This window comes from Salvelinus sp. IW2-2015, linkage group LG5 (assembly GCF_002910315.2).
Source record: "Salvelinus sp. IW2-2015 linkage group LG5, ASM291031v2, whole genome shotgun sequence".
Classification (NCBI taxonomy): Eukaryota; Metazoa; Chordata; class Actinopteri; order Salmoniformes; family Salmonidae; genus Salvelinus; species Salvelinus sp. IW2-2015.
This window is the reverse complement of record NC_036844.1, coordinates 25537668-25548086: the sequence shown is the minus strand read 5'-3', so window position 1 is coordinate 25548086 and position 10419 is coordinate 25537668. Positions and strand designations below refer to the sequence as shown.

Sequence of the window (10419 nt, the reverse complement as noted above, 5' to 3'; positions counted from 1 at the left end):
GTGGTCTGATAACATTTTCTCGGTGTTTTAAGCCAACTTTCAGTCAGCCGTACGTACGTGTGATCAATTCATGGGCAAGATGCCTAGGTCCCAGAGCATCCACACCCACTTAACTACCGAGTTACGACGTTTATGAAGGGGAGTGGTTGTTGTTTACTGACGTGTAGGGAAACTCTTTATGAACACATCTGCATATTCTACAACTTTAAATGCCTCTCCAGTTTGTAGGCTAATAGTGAGATGACAGCTAATGCTGAGGGGGATAGTGGCATCTGATATGGGTAGCCTCTCTAGAGAGGCTGAAACGGCGACGACTATGGAGGATCCGACTCAGATTGTGAGAAATCAACCTACTTCAGACCCGAGCGTTTCGCTCGATGTACCCATGGTGAAGAACAGGGACTATCAGCACAAGTGAGTTATTTAATGTAGCATAATATGCATTATGCCTTTCATTAGTGCCTAAAGAAAGTRTTCAGACCCCTTGACTTTTTMCACGTCTGTTACGTTACAGCCTTATTCTAAAATTGATTAAATAAAACAATTTCCTCAGCAATCTACACACAATACCCCGTAATGACAAAGCGAAAACAGTTTTCTAGAAATGTTTACAAATTCAATAAAAATAAACATATCTTATTTACATAAGAATTCAGACCCTTTGCTATTAGACTCGAAATTGTGCTCAGGTGCATCCTGTTTCCATTGATCATCCTTGATGTTTCTACAACTTGATTGAAGTCCACCTGTGGTAAATTCAATTGATTGGCACACCTGACTATATAAGGTCCCACAGTTGACAGTGCATGTCAGAGCAAAAACCAAACCATGAGGTCGAAGGAATTGTCCGTAGAGCTCAGAGACAGGATTGTGTCAAGGCACAGATCTGGGGAAGGGTACCGAAACATTTCTGCAGCATTGAAGGTTCTAACACAGTGGCCTCCATCATTATTAAATGGAAGAAGTTTGGAACCACCAAGACTCTTCCTAGAGCTGGCCGCCCGGCCAATCTGAGCAATCGGGGGGAAATGGCCTTGGTCAGGGAGGTGTCCAAGAAGCCGATGGTCACTCTGACAGAGGTCTAGAGTTCCTCTGTGGAGATGGGAGAACCTTCCAGTAGGACGACCATCTCTGCAGCACTCCATCAATTAGGCCTTTTATGGTAGAGTGGCCAGACGGAAGCCACTCCTCAGTAAAAGGCAGTTGACAGCGTGCTGGGAGTTTGCCAAAAGGCAACTAAAGACTCTGAACGTGAGAAACAAGATTTTCTGGTCTGATGAAACCAAGATTGAACTCTTTGTCCTGAATGCCAAGCGTCACATCTGGAGGAAACCTGGAACCATCCCTATGGTGAAGCATGGTGGTGGCAGCATTATGCTGTGGGGATGTAGGGACAGGGACAGGACGACTAGTCAGGATCGAGGCAAAGATGAATGCAGAGATCCTTGATGAAAACCTGCTCCAGAGCGCTCAGGACCTCAGACTGGGGTGAAGGTTCACCTTCAAACAGGACAACAACCCTAAGCACACCACCAAGACAATGCAGGAGTGGCTTTGGGACAAGTCTCTGAATGTCCATGAGTGGCCCAGCCAGAGCCCGGACTTGAACCTGAGCTAACATCTCTGGAGAGACCTGAATATAGCTGTGCACCAACGCTCCCCATCCAACCTGACAGAGCTTTAGAGGATCTGCAGAGAGGAATGGGAGAAACTCCCCAAATACAGGTGTGCCAAGCTTGTAGCGTTATACCCAAGAAGACTCGAGGCTGTAATCGCTGCCAAAGGTGCTTCAATAAAGTACTGACTAAAGGGTCTGAATACTTATGTAAATGTGATGTTTCAGTTATTTTGTATAAATTTGCAAAAAATTCTAAAAAACTGTTTTTGCTTTGTCGTTATGGGTTTTTGTGTGTAGATTGGAGGGGGGGGGGGACTATTTAATCCATTTTAGAATAAGGCTGTAATCTAACAAAATGTGGAGGAAGTTAAGGGCTCTGAATACTTTCCGAAGACACTGTAAGGTACACCCATATAAAATAATTTTCCAACAACTTGAAGAAAAGTGATTGTAAACTTAACTGGAGAAAACGTACTTACAATATTTTACATGAGCATTTTAAACTTAAACACATTTTTGAAAATGTAGCCTACACTCAGTGGCTGATTTGCCATTCGGCAGAAGAGGCAATTGCCTCAGGCATCAAGTCATCAAGGGTCTTTGTGAGCCGAGGAGGTTCCACTAGAGGTTCTGACAATGCACAGAGAGATCTGGTAGACATACTCTTACATTACCTGCTCTCATTGGAAGACGAGTGGAGATTTGGAATGGTAGTTCAGGGAGGCCTTCTCTTTCAGACCTAGATTGTAAGAATCATCCATTTCTGTTCTTCCTCCACATTATGGGACAGCTGTTTGTCTGTGTTCTAAACGAGAAGAGCATCTCAGGTCTTCAAGTTTTCTAACCTTTATACAAATTCTCAGTTAATAAAGGTGTAAATCACACTTGGTCTAACACACTTGGGGACAATTCGATATCCTCATACACCAGTGTTAGGTAGACTATTTCACCAATTACCGCCAGTGTCCACCATTCATAGGGTGCTTCAAACCAGATATACTCCGTCAGTAACCTTGTTCATACATCCCAGGCACTCACTGTCTCCGAGTGAATGTTCGCTCACATAAGGCTTCTTTAGCAACACACTTCCTGAACAGGAGCTGTCAGGTGAATTATTAACAGCAACCCTGTATGTTTGAGCTGGCTGCTATTGGCAAGAGCTGGAGAGGGAAAGACAGATGGGGTGAGGTGTAGGCCATTCAGACAGGAGGGAAATGGGTCTCTCTCCCAGGATGTCACTGASAGAGGCTCCATATCACCTGGTGACACAGGAAACCCTTCTGTGGTTACCCTGTCAACCTGTCATGAATGACTGAACAAAATGAATCTCTCTTTAGCTAATTAAATGCTATGTTCGGGGAACAATAAATAATGGTAGGGCTAAGGGCACTGGAGATTTCTGAATACAGCAATCTATCTCCTTTATTTAACACCATTTTTTTTATAACACATGGATTTTGTTATTACATAGGCTATCCATTGCTGAAATATAAACCTGTTAATGAAGAGGGGAGTTCTGTGTGGTAGATACTAGAGAGTTGAAGTGACGTGTGAACTGTGCGACCACAGTTTCTGCTACGGCACCACTGACTGCAGAGTTTGATCAAATGCAGAGTGGGCTCATTGAGTTGAATCATGATACATTAATCATGGTACGTGACTAATGGTATAACGTCTCAGAAATCTTTGCCAATACCATAAATACAAAAAGCCTTCACCTTAAATTACCTTCCTCTAGATTAACATGGCTGTCGGATACTCTTAGTGTGTCTAGCCCATGTTGGCAGGTTCGATGACAGATGTTAATGAACTATTGATATAGTGTTGTAGGATATAGAGCCCACTACGGCACTACCAACTGATTTGACTGATTGTGTAGCTGAAGATATTCTTTAATGGTTGGTCCCCAAGAGTTTAGTTGGTGAGGCATATCCCAATTTGACCAGCCCCATTAAGCTCAAGTGGAATGATTTCCATGGTTTGGAGAAATATTAGACTAAATGGCTTTTAAAAATGAAATGACAACCAATTTGATGTTGAAGCAAGTTGAGTCAAAATGAGTTCTAGGTTGCAGCTGTCTTAGCCAACAGGTCAGATTTAGAGCCACATTCAACCCACACCATTCAGTCTTTATAAATTACCCTTTTACAGCTGATTGGGTATCCTGAAAAGCTTCTGCATACCCATATCAGCTTCTCAACTGACCCATGTTTGTGTCCTAGATAATCTCTCCAGAAACACCAACTGTCAGTCCTGTTTTCCTTTGATTACAGGGTGTTCGTCAATAGAAGTGTAACATTGGAGAACATCAAATGCTATGGCTTTGACATGGACTACACGCTGGCAGGTAGGTTCATTTAGTAGCCCAGTACACCTACTCCAACAAAGAGATGTGCTTGTACTGGTAAAGGGCAAAAAAAAGGCTGATTCTTTTGGGGAGAAAATATGGAAATCTAGTAGCTATGTCTCACAGATTTAAGTATATGAGCATAMAAATATTGTAACATTTCCACTGATGAATGTACTGACAGTTCGTGTGTGTGTGTAGCATATAAGTCTCCTGACTATGAGGATCTAGGCTTTGAGCTGCTCAGAGACAGGCTGGTGTCTATAGGCTATCCCCATGAGCTACTGCGTTACAACTACGACCCCACCTTCCCCACTCGGTAAGTTCTCTCATTCTGTTGATCTCACACACATTTACATACTGTTTACGTATGTTTAGTTTGGTAGTAAATAACATGACCCGGTACTCACAAAGACATTGGGTAGATGCAAACCATGGTTAGTTAGCATGGGACTCTTCATGGGAGGCTACTTATGAAATTACCCCTAACCATTCTTTTTTAAACCATTTGTGGCTCTGTGCAGTCTATTTTCTGTGTCCTTGGCCCAGGGTGACACTGCTGGAGAAACATCTGACATTTTACAATTTAATCAGTACAAACAGACCTCCTGCAGAGAGTTTCCCCGAAGGCCTGGTAACAGTATAACAAGATCGGTCAAAATAGAGGAGAAATAAAAAGTAACCTACTGATTATATCAAGAACAACCACACATCTAAAATATATAATATTGCCCTCTCCAATCCATTCCTCTCTCTGCATATCTCTGCATAACTTTATTCATCCCCATTCTCTCTCTTCCTCTTTTTCATCCCAATCGCTCCTCCCTCCTTTCTAGTGGCCTGGTGTTTGACACAATGTATGGGAACTTGCTGAAGGTGGACTCGAATGGAAACATTCTGCTGTGCAGTCATGGCTTCACATTTCTAAAAAGGTGAGTGCTACATCACAGAAAATACAATTTTGTGTGTGTGTGTGTGTGTGTGTGTGTGTGTGGTGATGACTTGTTCTGAGTATACTGTTTGTCATTTTGTAAAAGGTTGTCCTTGGGTCAACTGTCACTGAGAACATATCTGCCCAATCGCTTTACAAAGTCATCTAAGCGGGGAACATTTGACATTTTAGTCATTGAGCACAGAGGTTCCCAAACTTTTTTTCACTCAGGCCCACTTTCCAGCATTGGGGAACAGAGGATGTTGGAGACGAAGGGAGCTTGATCCTGACCTTGGTCAGATCTAGCTGTGAGCATGTTTCGCAGTAGGCCTACATACTGCTGTTATATTCAGCCTTCAACATAAAACAGCCCCCATTGTCCTGATTCCTTCATGGAGGACTGACAAATGACTGCAAAATATCCCCCAATAACTTGTGTTTCACAAACAACATGATACACTACAAGGTGTGCAGGAATGTTAAAAGGTTTTTCTAAACATTTAATTGGATGCAGAATAGCAGCACTGTTTTGGAATCCTTCACTCTTCCAGTGGCTTACAATGGTGATGTAGCCAGCTCACGAATATTAAAAAGTATATTTATATCCAGCACCTGGTGCCATGGGATTTGCAAATTAATGTCTATGCGTGTGTTTATGTGTGTGTTATTGCATGATTGTGTTCCTTTTGAGTTTGTGTTGTATGAAGGACTGTGTATCTTGTTTAAAAAAAAATTGATTGTGAGACTATTGATTATACTTCAGTTAGACATGTATACAGAGGGAACTTGGGCCTGCCCATCCTCCATTCATAAATCAGGCTTTAGATGCCTTTGGGATCCCCTACCAGCAGCTAAGCTATCGAGAGGCTCCAGTTGCATTTCAATTCCACTCAATATCCACTGCATCTCTGCCTCATACTCTTACAGTGAGGCAGACAGTAGTGATGCTTCAATGGCGAATGCCTGTGGATGTTTCTATCTCCAGCTCTAGATTGAACTTCAACACACCTACAAAAGCTGCAATTGACAGAATCTAAACGTGTAAATGCTGGTATTTTCAAATGACGTCGTAACATAGTCATGAGACTCAAAGAGAGGTCTTGTCATTGATGGTGCTGGTGGGTTAAGTGCACTCTGGACGTTATCTGTTGGCTCAGTGGGTTCTCCCAGAATGACTCATCATCTGGAAATGCTCCAATAGCAACTGTTTGTTGTTATTGGGGAGGTTGTCAGACCGAGTGTGTACACAGTATGCATGTTTTTGTCATGATACATGTCTTTGTATGCGTCTGTGGTTACTTCCCAGGACCACCCATATGTAAAATGTATGACTGTATGTCGTTTTGGAGAAAAGCGTCTGCTGAATGGCATATATTATTACTCTTAATTTGCTAGTTGTATGCATACTTTCCTTCTCTACAGGGACAAGATCCACGACTACTACCCCAACAACTTCATTCAGAGAGGCAACACTGACCGCTTCTATATCCTCAACACTCTCTTCAACCTTTCAGGTAGCAACAACAGTATTACTTTGTGTAGTTATGTACAGTCATACTGCAAATAAAGTAATGTAGAGTTACTTTGTAATGCCCTCCTGCTCCTCCCACAGAGACGTATCTGTATGGCTGTCTTGTGGAACTCTTCACCAGATGTAGCAGATATGTAAAGTGAGTGGAGCTTTTTCTCCTCCCTCTTCTTGTTGACCCTTTCTTTTTGTTTACAGTTGTGAGAATAGTAAATCATTAAAAAGTGAATAATGTGACTGTCGTTTCTCTGCTTTTTTGTTTATCCAAGCTGCCAGAAAGGCTTCAAACATGGTGACTTGTTCATGTCATTCAGAAGTATGTTCCAGGATGTTCGAGATGCAATGGACTTTGTTCATGATACGGTTAGCATTATACTGTACATACCATGCCATCCCGACACATAGACAGTAATGATTCATAATGTGTGTATGTCTTTGTGTAAAGACTGACTCCTTTTTGTCATATAGGGCATTCTGAAGGAAAGCACTCTGAAGAATTTGGATAAATATGTCGTCAGAGATGTGAGTGAAAATAACTTTGAAACTCCCTCAATTGATTGCTGTTCCATATTGGATAACCTTTATGGATACAGGATATTGTCAAAGTGCTTTGGACATAATTTCTCTATCCAGATGAAATTTCCCTCTCCTTTACTTCCTTCTCTTTACAGCCAAACTTGCCTGTTCTCCTGACTCGCATTAAGGAGGTGGCCAAAGTGTTCCTGGCGACCAACAGTGACTACAACTACACAGAGGTCAGATGTTAATGTTGCATGGTTTCATGGCACATGATGTCCATGTTATTCTATAAAGGATGTCCATTCTATTCAATACACGATGTCCATTCTATTCTATGAATGATGTCCATTGTATTCAATACATGTCCATTCTATTCTATACATGATGTCCATTCTATTCAATACACAATGTCCATTCTATTCTATGAATGATGTCCATTGTATTCAATACATGTCCATTCTATTCTATACATGATGTCCATTCTATTCAATACATGATGTCCATTCTATTCTATGAATGATGTCCATTGTATTCAATACATGTCCATTCTATTGTATTATTTTTCATACGAAGGATGTGTCTTTGTTCTTTTCCTTAGGCTATCATGAAATACTTGCTCGAAACTCCACCAGATGCCAAGGTTAGTCTAGGTGTCTCCAGTTTCAAATTAAGGAAAAAGGTTTTGGGGAACAAATTAACATTGATTGTAATGAACATTTCAATATTTTTTTCTTATAAGAACCCAAGGAAACAGTGGCGTGCATTCTTTGACCTTGTCGTCGTGGATACCAGGAAGCCACTGTTCTTTGCAGAGGGAACTGTGCTGAGACAGGTGGACACAGTAAGGCCCTTTGACTCAGCATCACATGGTGTGTATAGAAAACATCCTTTAACACACTACACAATTAGATAAATGTTCTAATCTATCCAACATAGAACACAGGGAAGCTCCGCATCGGAACATACACTGGAGACCTCCAGCATGGAACAGTCTACTCTGGAGGCAAGACTTTTCCATTTTCATATTGTTAAAAAAAGGTAATATATTCTAGGAAGAGGGACGGAGAGGAAATGGGAAGATAGGAGAAAGGGATTAAGATGGGAGAGGAATAGTCAGTTTCACCCATCTTGGTTTCAGTGGGTGTCACATCTCGTCAACTTTCCATCCTCTTATCTGTCCATTTCTCCCTCCATCTGTCTCTCCTCCCTGCAGGCTCCTCAGACATTGTATGTGACCTGCTGGATGTGAAGGGGAAGGACATCCTTTATGTGGGGGACCACATCTTTGGGGACATCCTGAAGTCCAAGAAGAGGCAAGGTTGGAAGACCTTCCTGGTGGTGCCTGAGCTGGCCAAGGAGTTGCAGGTGTGGACAGAGAAGAGTCGTAAGTACAAACATGGTCAACCTCCTCTTCCTGACCTCAGTGACCCTAACACTGACATATCATATACCATACACAGATATCAAATGGCCACTTTGCATACATTTTGTTAGGTCATGTAATCTTGAAGTTGAGGCCACCGTTTTGACGAGTGTTTCGCTTTTTTCTCAAGATCTCTTTGAAGAGCTGAAGCATCTTGATGTGTTTTTAGCTGAGTTGTACAAGTGAGTGGGCATTTCCTCTGTTCTATGAGTGACACTTGTCTAGTATTGCATTTGTTAGTCTGACTGGCCTTTCCCCTCAGGCACCTGGACAGTAGCTGTCGAGAGTGCCCAGACATCAGTGCCATTCAGACCAGGATCAAGGTAAACCATGCCCACTGACACACAATCCCTCTCTGAGAAATGCTCTAATACATCCACACACCGTCCACCAAGGTTATGTTTTTATGTGCTTCCCAGTCATATTTATCTGAAATGTTATCATAATTACACCTATGTGAGAATTTTTTTTTGTCTGGCTTTGTGTTTTTCAATGTGTGGCTAACTGCATTTTGTGACTATGCCTCTGTCTTGTGTCTTACAGGTGGTGACCTATAGGATGGATCTTTCCTATGGCCAGATGGGCAGCCTGCTGCGGAGTGGCTCAAGACAGACTCTGTTCGCCAGCCAGCTCATGCGTTACGCTGACCTGTACTCTTCCACCTGCATTAACCTGCTCCACTATCCCTTCAGTTACCTGTTCAGAGCCCAATCTGTCCTGGTGAGTTTCAGTTAAGATATGCCTGTGATAATAACAGGGACATGTATCTACTCTTTCATCAAATACCTTGCTGAAATTACCATGAAAAAACATGGATTTTCCCCCCTGATGCTGTCCAGATGCCCCATGAGTCCTCGGTGGATCATCACCCTCTTAACTTCCCCTCACCTGAGTTCTCCGCTCTGGATCATGTCCAGAAGATAGCTGAAGCCAAGGTTTGACACTCATACCTACACTTGCAGCTATCTGTTATTTACAAATGTTGCGTTTTCTGTTGAAATAAACAGTCTAGATTTAAGCCCTGAAAAAGTATATCTTTGTTGTCTCTATCTTCATTGTCCATATTGATTTTAAAATATAAACKTTCTTTTCTTAGAGGGCGAGTGAAGAAGATAACACAGTGGAACTGAAAGACACGTGAGGATGTATTTACCAAAACAATTATTCTGTTATTCCGAATGTTCCTCCATATCTCAAAAAAGGTGGCTGTGTGTGTTTTTTTTGACTGGCAATTAATTCTATCTGCTTTTTAATAGACAACAATATAATCAAATGTATAGCGCCACCTGCTGGAAGACAGTTTTATAACTCGTTTTTTGACAGTATGTCAAGGGGGAAGACATAGATATGTCACTGATTCTAGGTTACTGTATAAGTTAATATTTGTTATTATCTGTTTTTGTGTGTGCTTATCTATTTAACTACAGTACTTTTACACATCCTATTTGCAATACTGATTTTGTTCCATGTGCAAATGTATATTAACTTTAATGAGCATGGAAACTGAAACATGCTCAGTGACCATTTAAATGTCAAGTGTTTGTGGTATATTATTATGCAGGTTGGCTCATGTATGAATAAGTATGTAACTAGCCCTGTGGTGCGTGACCATGGTTAGGTGGATTTATTAAAATGATAACACAAACCTATCTGACAAAAAAACTAAAATAATTACGCTCTCTTGTTGGCTACTCTTCATACCCTACTTTGTATTAGAAGCCTACCCTAGCCCATGGGGGTTATGTAATTAGGTGATCATCCTAAAGGTTAATAAATAAAATAAAAGAATGAGTCCAAAACATTTATCCGTTCTATAACGGTGAAACAAAATTACAGCGTAGTTTCAACAATAATTTGAATGTAACAAACAAGGCTCTTGAGGCGTACTGACGCCCTCTGCCCATTGGATGGCAGCAAATCGCTGTTCTCTGCCAAACACTTGCAACCCACTGTATGCAAACCTATGGGCGGGACGTCATTTTTATAATTGAGACTTGCCACTGGGCGCACACTGGTTGAATCAATGTTATTTCTACCTAATTTCAATGAAATT

General features: G+C 41.5%; 1 protein-coding gene across 1 annotated transcript; it reads left to right on the top strand.

Annotated features, from left to right (window-relative positions):
- Nucleotides 1–100: 100 nt before the first annotated feature.
- Nucleotides 101–10037, top strand: LOC111964101 (cytosolic purine 5'-nucleotidase). Its single transcript, XM_023987825.2, has 18 exons — nucleotides 101–414; nucleotides 3892–3965; nucleotides 4167–4284; nucleotides 4802–4897; nucleotides 6319–6410; nucleotides 6509–6566; nucleotides 6694–6787; nucleotides 6893–6946; nucleotides 7096–7179; nucleotides 7542–7583; nucleotides 7683–7784; nucleotides 7880–7946; nucleotides 8157–8327; nucleotides 8497–8548; nucleotides 8629–8689; nucleotides 8910–9086; nucleotides 9206–9301; nucleotides 9463–10037. Exons 1-18 carry the CDS (start codon nucleotides 251–253, stop codon nucleotides 9505–9507), a joined length of 1647 nt encoding a protein of 548 aa, XP_023843593.1. The 5' UTR covers nucleotides 101–250; the 3' UTR covers nucleotides 9508–10037.
- The last annotated feature ends 382 nt before the right edge of the window (nucleotides 10038–10419 follow it).

What these genes read in the sequence shown, in the direction of transcription:
- LOC111964101 (XM_023987825.2), top strand. Translation starts at nt 251, where the DNA reads ATGCTGAGGGGGATAGTGGCATCTGATATGGGTAGCCTCTCTAGAGAG. An exon ending in TGGACTTTGTTCATGATACG is followed by an intron (nt 6,788 to 6,892) that starts GTTAGCATTATA and finishes TTTGTCATATAG; the next exon opens with GGCATTCTGAAGGAAAGCAC. An exon ending in AAACTCCACCAGATGCCAAG is followed by an intron (nt 7,584 to 7,682) that starts GTTAGTCTAGGT and finishes TTTTCTTATAAG; the next exon opens with AACCCAAGGAAACAGTGGCG.